Consider the following 20,904-nt stretch of genomic DNA (forward strand, 5'->3'; position numbering starts at 1 on the left):
CTTGTACATTCACAACACCTTAACGATTCTGACACACGCAGAGGTGTAACCACTCCATTTACATTAATGTAATGCTGCTCTAGCACCTGCAGCACTAGCATTTGGCAGCTGTTTGCAGATCAGGCACATGCCTTTTTTTTTCAGTAATGGATACAATTAATGTAGTGGCATGCTAGCAAATTGTCCTTCTCTAACCAGCATCTCATTCCACCCAAGAAAGCTTGATTTTGCTATATTAAAAAAACCCAAACAAACAAAAAAAAACCCAAAACAAAATACACCAAAACCACAACAGCAGCAAAGCCACCAGCTTAGGCTGCTAATTAGAGAATGTGCTGATTTGAGCACATAGGAAATGTATGTACTGTGCTTCCAGAACCTTTCCTTGTGACTTCAGCAGTAGAGTTTAAGTGAAGTCAAGGAAGTTAATTGTACGATATTTGAATGCTGCCTTCTTCTTTTAAGTATGTACAGCCAGAGCTTTGTCATCTTTAAACTGTGATGTGTTGCCCAAATATAAATTCAGACAGTTCCTGGGCTGCACTGAGCTCCCACTCAAAAGAAGCAAAGCAACAACAAGTGACACAAAACTTTAAAACATGTAGGCGGTTCTGCTTATTTCCCGTTCTTCCTTTTCTGCCCCTGCAGTGCTCCTCTACTGCCATTTTCTGCATCAAGGCTTCAAAATCCTCCTACACTGGCAGTGGATGAGGAAAGACAACAATGACAATCTCCCAAAAAAAAAAAAAAAAAAAAAAAAAAAAAAAAAAAAAAAGGACAAGGCTCCCTGTACATCCTCTCTGCAGAAGAAATAAACTGGTATCCTTCTGTATTCCATGCACCTTCCAGCCCAGTGCTCTGCACACCACCCACGTATCTGGCCTTGCATTGTCAAGAAAACACTCTCAGAGGAATGCATCTCCTCATAAATTCTGCTGAAATGGGAGGCTTTGGGGTTTTTTTGAAAGACACTCTCAAGGAAGGAAACAAAGCCCAAGAATACATGGGTATCATTTTGGATTAACAGTGACTGAAGAGGAGTTTCCCGATGAAATACACTAACTGTATATTTTAGCAAGGTCTCCACGGTACTTGATCCTTCTCCTGCCCAGTTGGCACCTTATGGGTACCTCCTCTTCTGGTGTAGGAGGAACTAGGTGCAGGGTTCAATATCTAGGGTTTACTGCACTTGTATCACAGCCATAATCACAAAGTCACACAAAGGTGTCTGCAACAAAATCCAGGATGAAGAAGTTTCTCATTGCAGGGGGTGCAAAAATCTTACCTTCCCTTGCTTCCTGTTAATTCAGGTCTCTGCTGAGAGCTGGGAAAAAGACCCAGTACCTCAGCAGAGGGGTATTAACAAGCTGCTGCCACAACAAGATCATAGAACCGAGGATGTTGCCATGGTGTCAGGAAGTGTGAAAAAGAGATTCAGGAAGAGTACCTGTCTGCTTGATTAGCAGAGGGTATATGCTCAGCCTCTGACTATGCCAAGAAAAAAAGAACCCCAAGAAGCAGCAGTCCTTCTTTTGGTGTAAAACCCAGCATGAACAGGAGAGAAAAGAAAGGAAATGGTGTTATTTGCCAAAAGTAATCAAAAAGAAGATTTATCTGCATGATATTCCAAGGAAAGAGGCACCACATCTCAGCCTTGATGCCTACTGCTACCTGCTAACGTGGAACCACAAATTTATTGCATTTCCTCATAGCAAATGCTGTCTTGCAGCCAAGGTAAACAGCAGAAGACAAAGGGAAAAGCACCTCACTTGTTACTCCCAGGATACCAAACATTTGGAGGATCAAGCAACAAGGAGCTCCCTAAAGCTGAGAAGCCAGTTTGAGTTGCATTTACTAGCACTTCTATAAAAACTCATTTCTTTAGTAGAAGCGGGTGCTTTTATCCAACTCCTGTTTTTCTTTTCAGGTCATGGAAAAGTTTAGAAGTGAAGCAGTGGTTTCCTTTCCTGGCCAAAACCCAAGCCAAAGCCTGCCATGCCACAAACTTGGCCTCAAGGACACAAGGGATGCAGGGAGAATTATGAGGGAGAGTTGTACAGAACTGTGAGTTTCTTTCCATGCTGCTGGGCTGGATCAACTGTCATGTTGCTTTTTGTTTTAATTTGCTGTCAGCAGATCTGACCTTTCTAATGTTTGCTATCTATTTCTAAATGTATTGCCAGCATTAAAAAAAACAGGGGCTCACAGTTCCTCCCTACTCCCAAACCAGCTGCTGAAAGCAAGCCCTGGTGCTGCCACATGCTCTTTGTCCCAGCCCAGCTTGCCCCATCAGAACGGAGCAGCGTCCCACAGCCAGCTGTACTGTGTGTAGGTGGAGGGATACAGAAGGACAGCCAGGACATTGGCAGTTTCCCATTAACAAACAGAAAACACACTGGTGAGCACAGCAAGGAAATCTTTTTTTCAGCCAAATTCACGTTTTAACACGTTTTAACAGTATTGCTCATCTCAAGTTAATGAAAGCACACTGCTTAATCACACATGTAATAACATAGATAAATGCATGTAATTACACAGATCACTGCATTTTTATATGGTATACCTGCCAGCACCTTGCCCCTCAACAGGGCAGAACCTCCTAAGTTATGCTTTTAATTGCAGCTAAAATTCAAAAATCACCTGACATTCAGCTCAGATTTACAGCTCCAAGTCCTTGTTCTGGACTCTTTTTTTCCCTACCTGCAGCATCTGTAACTGAGTTGCTAATCTACTGAGCTTTCATGCCTCAACCTCCCAAAACTTTTTAACATCTTACTATCTGTAAATTCGCGTATTTCTTTCTGTAACATTAGGTAAGACTTTGGGGACTTTTATTTGTTACTTCCATCTTCTTATTCCTTGCCTCACTCAGTATAATTCAGCTTTATTTAGATAAATCAAAGGAGACAACGGAAAATCAGAACAGACCTCTTAAATTTGACTGCTAGGTTAATTTTGGTATTTTTATTACCAGTAAGCTGAATTTCACAGAGTACTAGTAAAAAGTTAAAGCTACTGGTGAAGGATCAGTTGTAACCAGCATTACAATACCTTCATTTGAATATATATTCTTGATCATAAAGCTTAAACTCAGAAAGAATAAAAATAACACTCCCCCACCCCCCAGTAAAACACACCAAACACCACCAACAACAACAAACAAACAAAACCAACAACAAAAAACAACCACCACCACACAACACTGCAAGGAACAGAAGGACAAACCAGTAGGTCAAAGGACAGGAATCAAGACGGTAAGAGAGCAGAGATCTGAAAAGTGAATTATCTTGCTCTCTAAAGAGGCGTTTTCGTGGAATTGGTTTGACATTTAGAAAGCAAGACAGCTACTGCTATGGCAGTAAGTAAATTGCCTCTGCTTTAAAAAAATAAGGCAGAGATTGTATAGAAAGACATAATGACTAAAGCAACTCAAGCTGTGCCCTTTTCTTTCATGGTGTGAAATACATATTTTATTTTCAAATGGTCTCACACTGGTTATCATACTATCATAGCATTGAGACAAAAAATGAGATCTGCAATCCGCTCTTAGGATATAAGCAAGTGGGTAATAAGTTTCTGCTCTCAAATACTAAATCAGTCATTGTGACTTCATCTGTAGGGCAAGCTTTTTCCATTAAGAAACTCTGAATGGTTCAGTGTGCAGCACAGTCCAGTAACTCTGGACGGTCTCTGTATATTTCAGTACCACAGAAGGATGACAGCATTTATGTTACAGCTGACTCTTTCAAGATCAGCCCAGAAAGAACAAGGACATTTTAAAGAATAAACTGTCACCTCAGATTTATTCAAAGTACTGTATAAACAAGACACTCATTGTACATATGCTATACAAAAATTAGCTCCGAAAGGGAGAACACAGATGGACACAATTGTCTAACAACAGTCCCAGCAATCCCCCTCAGCAACTAATATTTGAAGCTGTTTTAACAGGCTCTGAAGAGGACCTTGTCAAAAAGAATAAAAGACAAAGAATCAGAAGAGGGAAAAGGGAAAAAGAGAAAACAAAAACAAAACCAAAACCAACCAAACAGCAAAGTCCATACAGACTCAGCTCTCCAGCACACAGCTGCACCTTGGTGCTGCAGAAGAACAATCACTGTAGTTGTTCCCAAAAACAAGACTTACTTCCTGGCAGTACTGAAGAATCCCTTCTTTTGTCCCAATGCAAGTCTTGATGCCAGAGGGGTCCGATTCCCACTTTCCATTCTGCACATTCATGTGCATGTTGAGTTTCCCACAGAACATTGCAATTTGAGGTTCTGCCAGCAATCCAGCGTTTCCATCAGCAGGCACCTGTAAAGAAAAGTGTGAAAAAGAAAAAAAAAAAACTAGTTTTAATCTCACATTTGATATTTCAGACAATCTAAATCAGAAACAGTTCAAGACAGCCACAACCAAACTCTAGGCTTACCCACCCATGGCAGCATGTTCATTCATGCAGATTTGAGAAATGCAATTGAAGTCTTCGTACACATTCTGATCACAATAGTGTAACAGAGTGTAAGCCACAGCCAAACTGTTTTGTGCCCCAAAATTGTCATCTTATCAGTTTGAGCTAAACACAAAACAACATACTTGGAGTGATTACAGGTACTTAATTTTCCCAACAGGTGGTGTACTAAAGTGTAAAAGTTCACTAAAGTAACACAAAAAGCAACAAGTGTTTCCCAAGAAGTTCCTACAAAAAGCCATAATGTATTTTTTTGTCTCAAGACCCTCTCTGGCTCATTTAGATGCTGAGGACATAGGCTGTATTTCAGTCACAGTATATAAAGATGATGGGTTAAAAGCAGTAGCTTCTACCTTAGCCTTGTTTCAATTGAATCTGAACATGAAGTGGATGAGGTGGTATCAAAATGAGACTTCTAAAGGCCTAGCTCACAGCAAAGTATTACAGAGTACCATCAACCCTAAAAAGCATTAAAACACCCAAGCTTAAGAAAGGCCATCTGAAGGGGTCCTCCTCACCTCCTGGAGGATGTTGCCTGCATGCCCATGATGCCCCAACCTACCCAGTACCACCCAGCAGTCTCCTTCCTCAAAATACCAGAGTGCTGCTGGGGTACAGAGGCAAACATCAGAGCTGCACTCAAAAATTTCCAAACTAAGTGTAATTCTGGAACATCTGTGAGCTTCTTACCTGCAATTACAAACCAACATAACCCTCCTTCCCTACAAACCTCAACACTGGCCAATGAGGTCTCAAAAAATCCCTCCCATGGGACCACATCATTAAAGCAAATCAAAAGCTCGCTCTTTCAGCCCCCTGCCCACCAGTGTAGCTAATCTCAAAAGGCATGAAAGCACTTGCTTCAGTTTTACCATCTGAGAAACACAATGCTAAGATAAAGCTTCTCTTTTTGTTAGGTCCCTCAAGAGAATTCAATGGCTTTCCATTGCCCCTCATACTCCTAATGTGAGCCCATTGCACCCAAGGTATGGGAGAATATGCAGTTCAGTCTAAACATCTATTTTTAACTTTCATCTTTTATAGCTAGAAGGCTTCTCAATGGACAAAAATTAAAACCATCTGAAAAATACAGGGAAAACTGAAGAAACAGGATTCCTCTTTTATAAGAGGTATGCAAACCCTGTTTCTTAGCTTCCCCATACTTTGTTTAAGCAAACAAAAAACCCAACGTCACTACTTTTACATTCCCACACCAATAAAAAAGTATCACACTAAGAAACACTGCAGGAGTCAACATCTAACTGCCCTAGCATGTTAGCAGAGCATTGTAAGTTAAAATACTACCATTAAAACAAGCTGATTTTTATTAGAAAAGGAGAGAGCATTTTTTCCCCTGCCTTCTTTAAGATATTAACATGTTACCACAATACAGGGTAAAAAAAAAAAGGCAAGCAGTAGCACTCTTCTAGTGGCAGAGATTTCCCTGTATTACCTCAGCTTTTCTTTTCCTGTAGAACAAGTAAGCTGTAAGATTTAAGAGTCAATTATCACTGTTGTTCCACTGGGTAATTAATGAGCTTTCCAATAACTAGGATGACACCTTGTCTGGCTTGCCTTGATCAGTAATATCATCACATGTTTACCCCTTTTAACACCTTCAGAAACTTGGAAGAGCATCTCAAATGTGACACGTGCAACAACCCTATCAAAATTTCAATAAAAACAGAAGGAAGTCATTCCACAGGTGACAAGTGCAAATGTGAACTCTACTCACCATCAGCTCCTCCAGCTGAAATCTCTGTTAAATTAATGAAGCACACAGCAGTCATACCGTGGAATATTTTTTCTTTCCCACTCAAGATTGTAAGTTGCAAATTAACAGAGACTTTGACTTGTGGCTTTACAATAGGGAGCTTTTTCAGTGTTTCTTGCCACGGCTAGGAAGACAGCTACAGTTGGAGGAGAAAAAAGTGGCTGCTTACTTGAAGCCAAATCAGCTTAACACCACAACAGCCTATGACTGCCTACTTAACTCACGCACTTCAGAAAAGACACAACATCTCCCATCTTAATGAAATTACCAGAGCAAGTCATGACCACATTGAGCTTTCTACATTTTGAGCTGACAGGGCCATACTAATGAACTACTCAAAATTACACTTCATCTTATTAAGACAGCTAAATATTTCTAATAAAAAAGAAATATCAGAGCAATTAACAGACACTGTAAACAGTACTAAAGCATTTAGGCCACGGTCATGAATAATTCAAATACTTAACTTCAATAGCTGAACTCTGTTACTGTCCTTAAAGCAAGGATAGTAGGTTAATGGGCTTGTCTGTTATATCTCCAGCTAAGACACAACAGTGAACTTTCAAATAAACTTTTTGTAAGCAGCCAGAGTGGAAATAGCACCTTTTTTAACATACTAGATCAGGGGAGGAAAATAAAAAGGGGGGAGGGGGAAGGAGAGGGGGGCAGGAAGTTACATTAAATTATTTAAGATCTGGAAGTAAATATTTGCTGCCATTGCGTAGCCCTGGTGTTTAAACTGAAAGCCTCTGATCTCTAGTAATAAGCAGCAACTTTACACATTGCATTTTCAGCATAGTGCAAAAACTTGCACTGACATTGCACAGTTTTAATTGTTGAGAGAGCTTTTGTGTTATCTCCCACTCTTTCTATAAACTGCCTCTAATCCAAGACTTTTGCTACCTTTTATTTCATTTCTGAAGAAAACAAGAAGCTGATCTGCTATTGCACTTTTTCTGATTGATAACAGGCTTCCTACTTGTCAAGAAATTATTCTTCCTGAACAACTTCCAGAAACAGCCAATGCTGATGGAGGCTTTTCTGCAGAGATGATGGTCAAAACACAAGCCAAGCCTAGGAGCATTTTTTGACACAAGGGCAAAGGAACACAGCATTATCAAATCTGACCTTGGCTTTACCTATCCTAGATTTAGAGTTGCTGAGCCCTTTGATGACACCTGAGCAAGATTTCCCTCATTAAGAGTGTATGACTGAAAGTCTTCTCCAGTTCACTGCTTTCTGCAAACATATGCTTCACAGCATTGTCACTCCCATTTTCCCAAGAGCAAATGCTGTAAACACAAGTGACCGATGGTGATTCTTACATAAAAAAAAGGAAAACAGAATTTTTTTTTTAATCATTGGCCAAAATCCTGCAGCTGCTACATTAAGGTACTGTACTTTTCTACACGTTGTTTTCTTCTAGAATCATTTGGACTGTAGCAAAATTCACAGGAAAAAGCTGAAGGATATGAGAGGAGAAAACAAGAGACATGTGAAAGCCTCCCAAGGCTCCTCTGGTCTGGACTGGCACTGGTGGCTGTCCCTGCCTGTGCCTCCTCTCTAACCAGGGATCTTTGTCAGTGACACGGAGAAGGGGACCAAGCGCACCTTCAGCAAGCTTGCCAAAAACACCAAGCTGTGTGGTGCAGTCGACATGCTGGAGGGAAGGGATGCCACCCAAAGGGATCTTAACAAGCTGAAGAGGTGTGCCCATGCAAACTTCATGAAGTTCAACAAGATTAAGTGCAAAGTCCTGTACCTGGGTCAGGGCAATCCCAAGCATAAATACAGACTGGGTAACAAGTGGATTGAGAGCAGTTCTGCAGATGACTTGGAGGTGCTGGCTGATGAGGCACTTGACATGAGCTGGCAATGCACACTGACAACCCAAAAAGCCAACCATATCCTAAGCTGCATCAAAAGGTGTGTGGACAGCAGGTCAAGGGAAGTGATTCTGCCACTCTGCCCTGGCTCTGGTGAGATCCCACATGGATCCACTGCCTCCAGCTCTAGAGCCCCCAACATGGATTTGTCTGACAAGGTCCAGAGGTGGGCCACAAAGATGATCAGAGGGCTGGAGCACCTCTCCTACAAGGACAGGATGAGGGAGTTGGATCTGTTCCAACTGGATCAAATCTTCTCTAGTGAGAAGACTCCACAGAGACCTTACAGTGGCCTTCCAATACCGAAAGGGGGCCCACAGGAAACCTGGAGAGGGACTGTTTATAAAGGCATGTTGTAACAGGGCTAGGGGCAATGGTTTTAAACTAATGCAGAGCAGGTTTAGATTAGGCATCAGTAAGGATGTTCCTCACAACGAGGGCAGTGAGATACAGAAACAGGTTGCCCAGAGAAATTGTGGATGCCTCATTTCTGGAAGTGTTTAAGATCAGGCTGGATGATGCTTTGAGCAACCTGGTTTAGTGGGAGGTGTCCCTGCCCATGGCAGTGGGGTTGGAACCAGACAATCTTTAACGTCCTTTCCAACTGACACCATTCTATGATTCTATGTCTCTCTCACCTACACAAATCCCAGCTTTACATAAACTTCAGTTATGATTTAAAGAACTCATCATGACAAGGAATCTTGAGCTGGTAAGACCTGCATGCTGAATTCCACTTTGCATCATAATTCTGCTCATTCGTTCAGTATGGCATCTACTAAGCAGAAAAAAACCCAACATTAAAAACAGTAAGCAAGGGACAGTTTGACAAAATCACCCCATGCCATTACATCTGTCATGCAAATATTTAGAACCATTCACATCCAACATACTCATACCTGCCTGTCTTGTGGGTTTACACAGATCTTTTGACCTTCAGCCCCCACAGCAGTCTCCGTAAGTTAACAGTTCAGAAGACTGAACACTGACAACTTCCCCAGTTGATGTACTTAAAATACCTCTAAGCTATTCTGTCATTTGAAGACTTAGCTTTACCCAACACTGCAACTATATTTTCACTTGAAAAGTGCTAGAAAACCTTCCCGGGGATGAAAGGTGGGCTAGAAATTGCTGGTGAGTCTATCCTGAGATCTCTAGGTCACTTATGTATAGCACATCATACTAAGAGAAAGAAATAACTCTCTTCAGTCCTCTCCCTTCCTATCAAGTTTCTCTTGAAGACCTCAAGCATCGCAGCACTTTGGGAAGAAATAGTTTGCTTTTCTCCTCAGTGACTACATCGTGATGATGCTTTACTGTCACAGCAAAGCCAAAAATAAAAGATTAAATTTAGCTGAGATATCTCATTTGAAGAGAGGTCTCTAGTCTGTGCAAGTTACTGATAATGCAAAATTTAATGAACTGGTATTGATTTTAACTAAGACATCCAACAATAGTTTTATAACAAAGGGGATCACAACAACAGTATTTCAGAGGGGGGAAAGTAGCACTTCCTTAAAAATATATAGAAAGATGAAAAACAACTTAAAAAGAAGAAGAGCATAATGAGAGTACACTACACATGGTGACATTTCTCTCAAACATGTGGCCATAACATTTTAAACATTAATTTATGAAGTACTGGTCAGAAAAATATATCCAGCTAAAATAACTGAGCTAGTGAAGAATTTTATGTATCATTCAAGATACCTTCATAGCCAACCACTTAATTCGTTTACATTCATTCCCTGCCAAGAAAAAAAAATTATCTGCATTACAATGAAATTAAATAATCTAGCAGACTGATCCACACACAAAAGCAGCTTCTGTACAGTAATGCTGAATAACATAAAGCTGCAGTCCAGTTTGTTATAGTAACACCTGTAGTGGCAAATCTCTTCTTGACTAATCCTAAAGCTCTTGGGCAGATTAGTCTCCCAAAGAACAACTTCATGCGCCACAAATTACATTAACAGCTAAGATGCACTTCATTAGTGTCGTGCAGAAGTAAGGACTCCAAGCATGTTAATAAAACTGTAATCGTGTCTTATTTTATCTACATTGCATATGACCTCCAAGACACAGCATGTGGGGTTTTTTTTCCTGCCTGTTGGCAAATAATTAAGTAACAGTTAGACCATTTAGCATGCCATCTCAAGATAACTCCCAAAGTTATGCTCAAGTATATTCAGTTTTCACTTTTACAAGAGTTCTGGATCAAAGATCAATTTCTAGAATGGGATCTACCTAAATATGAAAAATGGCAACTAGAGGATTCTGAAAACAATTATCTCCATTGATCATTCACTATTTAGAGCTCTGTGTAAAAACATTAGTCTAATATGCCACAAGATGTTCAAGCACCAGCCTGACATTTTTGATATAAAAAAATAATAATTAAACCATTATACATTTTAACTATTAACATTCAAAAGTGTAGTTAGGGTACAAGTTCTGAAAGAAAAGCTGCATAGTTGTGATACTGCCCAAGACTGACAGCAGGTTGTCCCTTAAGGGAGTTTCAGCATTTCAGAGGCCTCTCCTCCAGCTGCAAGACTCATTTCACCTCCAGTTGCATGCACCTTCCTGTGGGCTTCTCTGCTTTGTTTCCTTCTTACAAGCAGCTAAATGCTGAAGAGCATTTATTTGACAGTAGAGAAATTTGAAACACCTTACAAGTATAGTCTTTCAGTATTTTGCTCCCTCTCAGAAAGAATTCACTCTTTAGGTGGGGATATTAGTTAAAAACAAAACAAAACAAAACAAAACAAAAAAACAAACAACCCAATCAACACTAAAGACTGCAGTCAGAAGATAATGCTGTAAGAGAAAGCCCATAGACTATGTAACTGCTCATCAGTTACAACTGCTTTGGATAAGAAGAGGGATATAATCCAGCTGTTCTTCTGTCAGATGGTATCAAAGAACTATTTAAAAAACCTGGTCAAATTGGGACAAAACAAGGTAATTCCTGGTCAAGCCATCTGAATTATGCTGTTTAATTACTGGAACCTGTCATTGGAAATAGGTGTTTCATAATATTTTTCTGTTTGTTTTGAGAGAGAAACAGTAATTTCAAGTATTTTTTTTATGCCAAGATGCCAACTTAAATACAATACAGAAAAAAAGAAAAAAGAAAAAAGGATATCACACAAGCATTAAAAGGCTAAGATGTAGTAAATCTGTTTCTTTTCATGTTTAGATGTAGTACAGAGATGCGTCCGTTTTCCCCTCTTCCAGCCCTGGTAGCTTAACATATCTGAGGAGAAAAGATCTTTACTGCATCTGTGCACTCCAAATGCACAGTGTGCTGGATGCCATTTATACAATTTCCAATACATTCAAAAAAGATTTTGGTAGCAGAGTACAGAGGGCTGAAAGAAATGCACACAAAAAAACAGTGTCTAGTGCGTTTTAGCTCATTAACATGTCATCTTAACATTAAAAGGCATTTTCCTATCAAATGCCATTATTTAAGACAGAAAGCATAGCTCTCCCCATGCACACTCTATGTCATTCCTTTCTGCAGTTAAAAGTAACTGGTATATTTGCTAATAGTTCTTTGTAATACCTGTTTCAACAAATGTTGGCTTTGTTCACAACTAAGGTTATATTCAAAAAAACTCAGCCTGCAAGGTTTTACCCTCAAGAGGTTTTCTATCATGGGATCAAACACAAGAGCGGAGCTATCTGGACTGAAATTAACTTATAATTAAGGACTACAACATAACATGAAAATAAGCATCAGACCTTGTATGTGCTGTTATTACACATTGAAACATCAAAACACATTCCCCAAAGGTCCCTAAAACAGCTTCTATGATTTCAGTAGTTGTATTCTGCAAACTCTAATCTGCATCACTTTCACAAGCCTTCAAAGTCTTTTAAATTTGTATTAATTTCTTCATTTGCAATTACCTTTCCAGAAGACGAAATTCAGTGTCAACCACGATTATTAACAGTTTACTCCAGAACAACAAATGCTCTCCTTATTTTAGATGATTAAATGCTTTCCATTTTTAATGCTAACATCAGCTCCAGCCCTTCAACCAAGAAGTTAATGACTACAATTCTAAGGTTTAACAACTTCCACTGACAAGAATAAATAAATAAATATTTTTTAAAAAATCAAAATCAAAAGAGGGTTCAAATATTGTAAAGAATTAAGCAAATTAAGCACACCCAAGTAACACACCACTCTTCCAACACACGCCTGTGTTGGAACACATGCCTCCAAACTTTTATACCATATTCAGGTCCAAATTTGAGGTTTGTCACTAACTAAAGCAGTATCAATTAGAAGAAGCAAACTGCTTTGCATGCTCTATTAACAAGACCAAAAGTTCTTCTTTGAAGTGGAACTGCTTATAGCCACCCTTTCCTATGAAGAACAGATGTGAAAATAAGAGTGTAAAAGGACTCTCCGCTTGGTCTTACACATTTAGTGAGATGAGATGACTTTGTTGTCCCCAGTAGAAAGACTGATTTTTTTTCATCCACTATGTCTGATCTGCTGCTCCCCGCAAGTGAAAATCACCATTGAGTTCCAGAAGCCTATGGTTCAAACCAGGTAAATGTCATGCTAATATAGTCCGTGTGTCACCAGACTTAAGTCCATGGCTTCTTGCCTGTTGGTTAACCATCAGCTTTACAGCAGAGTGTAACAGAATACAGATGGTTAGATTTCCTTCCAAAAAAGTACTAGTTTGCCTTCTAGTTCTATTATGAGGTATCCATGCAGAACACAAACACTTTAGGGACCATTTATACTTAAAAACCTGCTCACGTAGCTAAGTAATTTAAAAAAATTTAAAATTCTATTTCTTATAAATGCAATCAGGAAAAAACCAAAACAAAACAAAAAAGCAAAAAAACCACACACAAAAGATGCACCCAAATTAGAAAATAAGGAAACATCAAATCATCTCTTCACAACTTGAAGATGGGCTGTTTGCCAAAACCAAGGAAAATTTTCCATTTCCCAACTTCTCCTTAGAGACAAAGTGTTGCAAGAGTAATAGGTTGTCAAAATCAACATGAATAATTTAGAAACTGTGTTTTATTGTTGAATGTTAATATAGAAACAGTAGCAATTATTGTTGTCAACAGCCTACAGAAATAGGTCAAAAAACATTTTACTGCTCATTTGCTCAGTACAGTTGCTCCCTCTTGGAAGACAAATGTTTCTGGCAAACTAACCAAAAGGGCTACATCCCTAAACTACAGAAAACCTTGGGAAGACCCACATCTTCCTTTACAAAAATAATCAGCTTTGGAGAAGTTCAAACACTCCATGAACTAAAAGGCACCAGAAATTTGGTTGAGAAACAGACTCCACTGAAAAGCTCCTGGAAAATGAGAGATGTTTATTTACCCTGATTATAAGTTAGTTAACTCAAGTGTAAATGCTGTATGCACTCCTCCTGGCCTGCTTCACAAACAATGCCAGAAAGGCATCGCAATAGCACATTGCCCACTTCATCACAGCAGCTCAAGGATCACTTGTTCCACAAATATATTGAAAACAAGTCCGTCTCCAAGGCAGCTAAGGAAGCAATTACCTTTCTCAAAACTATCTTCTGGCAGCCAACCATTCTCCTCACCCATACCCTCCCCACAAAGTCCTGAAGTGTATGTTGCATTTATTTTGTCTCTTAAATTCTAAAACTTCCGGCAGGTCATGTTCCAAGTGCCAGTAGGATGCTATTAAAACCCAGGCCCAGGCATCTATCTACTCTGCAATCACAGTAAGTATCAAAACAAACCAAAGATATGCCAGGACTAAGAGCTGAGTTTACAAGGTTAGCATTGCTCTCATGAAGCAACTGGGAGGTTGAATGTTTCCCTCCCCAAAGAGCTGAGCAACCCAGCAACCAAGCACTTATAAGAGATATTTGCAAGGCTTCAGCAGAAATTTTCCTATCCTATCCATAACGAAGAACAGACTTGCATGCACAAGTGAACAAACTCCCCAAAGAAGAGTGGTTTCCCCAGCTAGGGCCCCTGGAAACACTGCAAGCATGAAGAGGACTGCAAAACCAGCAAAAGCCTAGCTCATGGGCAGGACCTGTCCAGCTTCACAAAGCAAACATTTCCATGCTCCTGTGAGAAGCTAAAAAATCTAAAAATTTAGCTACAAAAAGTCCACATCTCTGACTACGGTCATGAATGTGAGGAAAGTATCAAGAGGGGTGAAAGGTGGTACTGAGCAGTACTCCTAGCAAGTCAGATAAAGTAGATTTTTTTTTTTGTGTCAGGGACATGAAAACAAGGAAAAGGCATGTGTCTACAACAGTCTGAAGAGTTTCTTACCCACCATCAAGACTACAAAGCCCCCTACCAGCAGGATGGCAGCTTTCTAAAACACCCCTGAAACCCATGCTCCCTCAACTTTCATATGGAGTACCTGAATTTAAGAAGATCTTAAGGTGCCCGAATATGTCTAAGGAAGGCAACAAAGCTGGTAAAAGAGATGGAAGGAATATCCTGGAATGGCTAACGGCTTTGAGCTTGTGCAGTTTGGAGGAAAGGAGGTTGAGGAACTGCCTCATTGCCCTCTACAGCTTACTGAGGAAGGAAGCAGAGAGGGAGCAGCTGAGCTCTTCTTCCTGGGATCCAGTGATAGGACACGTGGGAACAGTTCAAAGCCACGCCAGAGGAGGTTTGGACTGGACATTCAGAGGCATTTCTTTACCAAGAGGGTGGTCAAACCCTGGAACAGATTTCCTAGAGAGGTGTCTGGTGCCTTTAAGAACATCCTTTACCTTTGGTCAGCCCTCAAGTGGTCAGGCCAGTTGCACTAGATTGTTGTAACGCCCCTTCAGCTGAAATACTGTGTTCTATTCTAACCCCAACATAACCAGCCACAACCAGGCAAAGAGCATAAGCAGTGTGTGCACACATTATGTGCACCACCAACAGCAGAGGGAGAATGAGGGGAACAGGCACAAGACAAGACCTCACCAGGTCTCTTTTGGAGTTTAAGAGTCTTTAGCCAAATTTATGGATTTTGCAGTCACCAATATAACAACTGAAGACCCTCTCATCTACCAGATCTTCCTAGTCCACAAATACCTCCACATGGCTTTAGGCACATTTTATTATAAAAACTGCTGGTTTTGCAGGAAGAAAAATCATGACAAGCATATGAACCAAAATTATACAAGATTTAACATGTCCTGAAAGTCATTCCAATCTAGTGCAGCACCAACACTTAACACACGGGGTGAAAAAGAAAATAAAAAAACCCCCAAGATTCTATCAGCCAAACAAAAAAATTCACTGAGAAGGTGGAATTAACAAACAAACAAAACAGCAGCCCAATTTCACTCCCAAGCTGTTCACTTAGATTTTTTTTTTTTTTAAAGTCTTTGGTCATTTACATGCCTATATAGTGTGTGGACTAATAGAAGCAGGGTAAATAACAAACAAACTAAAAACCCAAAACCTAAAACAATTCCCTCTAGAATTAAATATTCTCTATCTCACTCAGGGGAAGAAAAAAAAAAAGAAGGAAAATAAAAGATGCAATTCAGCAGGTGTGCAAGTTCAACAAAAGAAGTGTTTAATGATACTAATAAATATGACAAGAGTTGTGATTTTTTTTTTTGAGTGGTACCTTTTCACATAGAACAAAAATCTATGATACTGCACACTTAAATCTTGCCACCTGAAAGCCTGTCACTACCCCAAAACAAACATAAGGCTCTCTTTTACAGAATTAAAGTAAGGTTTTGCATTGAAACACATTCAATGCTGGAATTAAGTGGTTTGTTGCAATAGAAAGTACGTTTCATTCAGAGCCACCATCACTGATTTTCTCTTAAATAAATACATTAAGTAAGAATGCATTTCATAGCAATACAACACACTGCAGAACTACTCTAAGCTCCCATGAAACTCAGTCCTGTTAAAACTGAAACTATGAGGTGAAAGCAAGTACACGAAAAAAACTCTAAGTAAGATTTGAGTTTTCTTTAATTTATACTATTTTTTTTCTTGCAAAAAGGTACCTTAACTTGGCATAAACTATATTTTGCATCTATTTCAATGCATGTGTACCTCGAAAGGATGTGAAAATGAAAATTACTATATGCAGAGCCAGACTCCAGAACATGAAACAAATTTAAATTATATCTGTCAGGTCAAAAATTGAGGGACAATCCTAGTTCAACCAATTTGATAAACAAGTTGACATTTGAGCAATGTCAGTTTCTCAAATGAACCACATCACTCAAATGTCAGAGCTCTGTAATTTATCAGCTTGTTTTAAGCAGAATATCAGTCTTCAGTTTTCAGGAATTCATCTGAAGTAGCTGTTGACTTTAAGATAGCTTCATATCTCTTTCATCACATTTCCAGCATCTCACTCCCTTATGTATCTCATGGAAGAATTCTTCTGTACTATGCATACCATAAAAATGGAGCAAAGGTGTTTTTTCAACGTTTCCTGCCAAAATTGGACTGCAAAAAGATAGTTTGTAAGAGGATGCTATTCCTTTTGAGGGATGCTTACATCTTACCCCTATTCCATAAAATTTATTAGTACTCAACCTCTCACAGAATTGTACATTTAATTTAGAAGCATTTTGAAGAAGGAAGAAATGAAGAAAGGAAGAAAGTTGAATTACCTCTTCAGCACTGTTTTTATTCCTTTTAGAGCCTTTATTCCATACCCATACAGGGAAATCAGCAGACTTTTGTTTACAGCACAGTTCCAGAACAGACAACAGTGAGACTTCAGATACCTCTGTTTAAATGTTTGGACTTATAATACTAATAGAAACTCAAAAAAAAAAAAAAGCCATAGTACTGAAGTTGCACTTCCAAGCATGACTCTTAAATGACTTATTTATTACACATTGCTAACATCCTGTATTTTTGACAATATAGTAATTAGACATAGTGAGTTAAAGTATATAAGGCACCTGACTCTTCCTGAAACAAGCTTCCTTAAAAAAAAGATAAACTAGATTTTCTGGATTTGGAAAAGTATGCAGGCTTACATCATTCTCCTATAATAGAAAGGCAACAATAAACTACTGAATTACTCTAAACCTAGAGAATTATTACTGCAGTGGAGGAAATACACAGTGCATTTTGTAACCTACTCCAAGGAGAAACAGAAGTTAAAACCCATCTGCTCAGTAGATTTTTCTTGTGCTATAGTCTGACTGAACAAAACCTTATCTACCTGGACAGAAATTCACCACAGCAGACAAGTGCTGAAATTTTGCTTGTGAAACAGGGCCTCCACCTCAAGTGAATTTCAAAAGGAAGCTGAGGTTGACAATTTTTTCTCATTATTATTTATTTTGCACACAAGTTCGTTATTTCCCTCAGCATGGAGGCACAGCCCACGCTGCTGAAGTAACCATTCCATGGACCATGTTGCTTATGTTATTCTTCAACCTATGCAGAATGGTATCCTCCTATGCTGTGATTTGGCTGAACCACAAACATCTGAACAGAGCCATGTGAGAAGTCTGATGTAACTTACTAGTTTTAACATGAACTGCTTCAGATATTTTGCACTCTTACAGCATTCCATTCATATGCCAAAGGTCCCTCTCATCTTCATTTGAGGCAGAACTGTTCTCTGCCAAGGAAGAAACTCTGTGACTGGTCTTCCCTGCAAGTTGATCAATTTATTGCATTACTGAAATTATTATTAGTAAAACTATTTCCACAAACAACATGAAGATGAATTAACAAGGTATTTCTGGCATTTGCTGACTTTAACCATTAGTGTCTGGCAAGGTGAGGACTCACTGACTACTACAAGGAAGAGACTGTCCGTAAGATCCTTCCTGACATACTATTCATGCTACCCAAGATACCAACACGCCTCTAATTAAACAAATCTTTTTTAACCTCATAAAAACACCAATATGAGTAAGCCAGTATGAGTAATCTGTCAACACTAGGATTAAACAACACGGCAAATTACCTGGATTACTTTCAAGGCATGTTCAGAAGCCTAATAATAGCTGACATATGAGTAAAATAGATGGTTATTTTATTCATTTTGAGTTGAATTCAGGGTCCAGTCTTTCAATCTTTACTCCATAAAAATGCATGAAATTCTACATCTCCACAACAGCAATACCATGATAAGGGAATTAATACAGTGTTAGTACACATGACATGCTGAAACAGATCCTGCCCTGGACCTGGTTTTAGGGCATTCAAGTTACCCATTACTAGAAAAAATTAATTTTTAAAATAATAATTTAAAAAAAAATTACAAACCTCCCCTGACCCCTACTGTATCCAGCAGATTCAGTATCCTACTTATATCCATTAGACACAAGCTTTATCTACATCACTGTGTACCCAGCTACTCTTCAGTACAGGGTTTTGTAATAAAAATTGTAAGTGTTATGAATTTTCTTATAATAATCAAGTCCAACTCTCATGGTCTCCAAGACAGAGGTCTCCGTTTCTCCATTCAGCTTTCTGGTTCTAGTAGACAGAAACATCTTATTTAATTTCATCCATCACACCAAACCCAAGTCTGTTATTATTACATACATAGAATTATAGAATGCACTTATGATAAAAAGCTAAGTAATAAGGAAACAGACCTTTAGAAGTGCCTAACAGGAAAAAGGATTAAAATAGTCCATCATTCTCTCAACCAGGCACATTTCAGGTTTCCCCTCTAGAATTTGCACTTTGCATGTTCCTTTCCTTCAGTGCTACTGTACTATGCACATCATACACATGAACTTCATGTCACTGTGCTAACACTTAAAACCAAGGACATATGCCTTCCTGGAGCTTGCAAGCAAGAAACAGAAGGAAGGAAAAAGAAGCAGATGAAGACAGAGGGAAGCCCTCACAGAAACAACCCAGCAGCTTTGTTCAGCAAGCTGGACAACAGTAATACATGATGGGTCACAAGAGAAATTCTCCCTTTAGCAAGGATCATGCACAGGTTTATACCTATCCTCTGCACAATAGTGATAGACTTACATGGAAAAATCATATAAGCCCTGAGTCTTAATCTTACTGGAAACAGTAAAGCCAAGGAGTTACTAGCTTGTTAAGCCAAGGAGTTACTGGCTTGATCACACAAACCAGTTAGTTGATGGAACAGAACTCTTCAGCTTGAAAAACTAAGCAAAAACACCCAAAACTGGACTTAAGGTCCATCAGCCTCAATCAAATAAATTCTTAATGTCACTGTAACCAGAGAGAAAAATATTTATGATAAGCCTACAACTTTCAAAAATCCATTATACAATTCAAGAAGACCTAAAAAAAAAAAAAACTAATTTGCAGGAAGCAGTATCACAGAATGTCAGGGGCTGTTAGGGACCTTGAGAGCTCATCTAGTCCAACCACCCTGCCAGAGCAGGATCACCTACACCAGATCACAGAGGAACTCATCCAGGTGAGTCTTGAATATCTCCAGAGAGGGTGACTCCACAACCCCCCTGGGCAATCCATTCCAGTGTTCTGCCACCCTCACAGTGAAATAATTCTTCCTCCCATTTCCGTGGAACTTCCCCTGCCTCAAATTCCACCCGTTGCCCCTTGTCCTGTCATTGGGCATGACTGAGCAGAGCCTGGCTCCATCCTCTTGGCACTTACCCTTTACATATTTATTGACACCAATGGGAATAGGGATGCTGACATGCATTTGATTTGAAGGTTATGAGAAACACTGCATTCAAAAGGAGCATCCATAAAGACCATTTCAAATTCTTACTAATTAAATTTAACACGCTTCTATGAAAGAGGTTAAGACGAACTTTGAGGCACTTTGAGATCCTCAAATAATGCAGATAAATGGGATTATTCATTGCTAACTATTGTTATCAGATGAGAGAACTGATCCAAGTAAGATGACATAATAAAGATGAAGTGCTGTTTCCTTGACAGTAAGTAGAATAAAATCACCACAGATCATTAAGTGTAAAAAGCCAAAGCACTGTCTCTGTCCTAACGGAAAAAAAATCCTCCAGTTTCTTTAATCATGTTGGAACCACACTTCAAGGAAAAAAAAAAAAGACTCATTTTTCAGTACCTCCATTACATTATTGCTAATTTCAACACATAAATCCTTCAAACAGTGACTTACTTCTGTAGAATTTTTAATTGGTCTTTTAAACAAACAAACAATCTACAAGATTAATACATCTTGCTTTTTAAAACTTACCAGCTGTAGCAACCTGATAATCATTATAACAAACAAAGAATACTATGCTTTTCCATCTCACAGTTTTTGTCAAGACGTTATAAGAACAAGTCACACCATGAAAAGTTGCCACACAGTCTCAAACCATGGAGAGGAAGAAAAATCTCTCTATGGTTCCTGAGCCTGGAGCTCTACTACAGAAAGTCCATTGAACACTAATAGTGCCTCAGAAGGGAAGTACATGAAACCTTATTTCTGCTCACTAAACAGAGAAACAAACACGATGGCTGTCAACTTTTATTTAAGGGTAGCTAGGTCACAACATGCAGTGAAAGCAAAAATAACATTTATTTTATTTCACTTGACGTAATGCCTAAGGACTCTAAGCAGGGATGCTGATCCCTCATTGGGAATCTCAGAGTGCTAAATGTAGAGTGCCAGCTCTACACAAACTATTCAAGATCTGAACACTACAGAGCAGCAACACAGACTAGTTCTCTATTGTCCACAGTTTCATTTGCAGATATTAAAAACTGCTTATGACCTACACTGACAAAACAGCTGCCACAAACTGCAACACAGTCCCTTTTCCAGATGTTTTCCCCCTTTGAAGAATGTGCTCTCTGAA

The 20,904-nt window shown here is 39.1% G+C and overlaps 1 protein-coding gene across 7 annotated transcripts in view; it reads right to left on the reverse strand.

Moving 5' to 3' along the window:
* APP (amyloid beta precursor protein) overlaps positions 1–20,904 on the reverse strand; it is a 226,603-nt gene that overhangs the window by 177,153 nt on the left and 28,546 nt on the right. For 4 of the 7 annotated variants that reach the window (XM_054399773.1, XM_054399759.1, XM_054399766.1 and 1 more), the window contains exon 1: positions 4,147–4,328. In XM_054399773.1, coding sequence (XP_054255748.1) covers positions 4,147–4,266 — 120 coding nt within the window. In that variant the 5' untranslated portion in view covers positions 4,267–4,328. Of the gene's footprint in view, positions 1–4,146; positions 4,329–20,904 lie in introns of those variants that run through there. The other 3 variants (XM_054399789.1, XM_054399781.1, XM_054399752.1) reach the window with 2 other exon arrangements.

This window comes from Indicator indicator, chromosome 1 (genome assembly GCF_027791375.1).
Source record: "Indicator indicator isolate 239-I01 chromosome 1, UM_Iind_1.1, whole genome shotgun sequence".
NCBI classification, from domain to species: Eukaryota; Metazoa; Chordata; class Aves; order Piciformes; family Indicatoridae; genus Indicator; species Indicator indicator.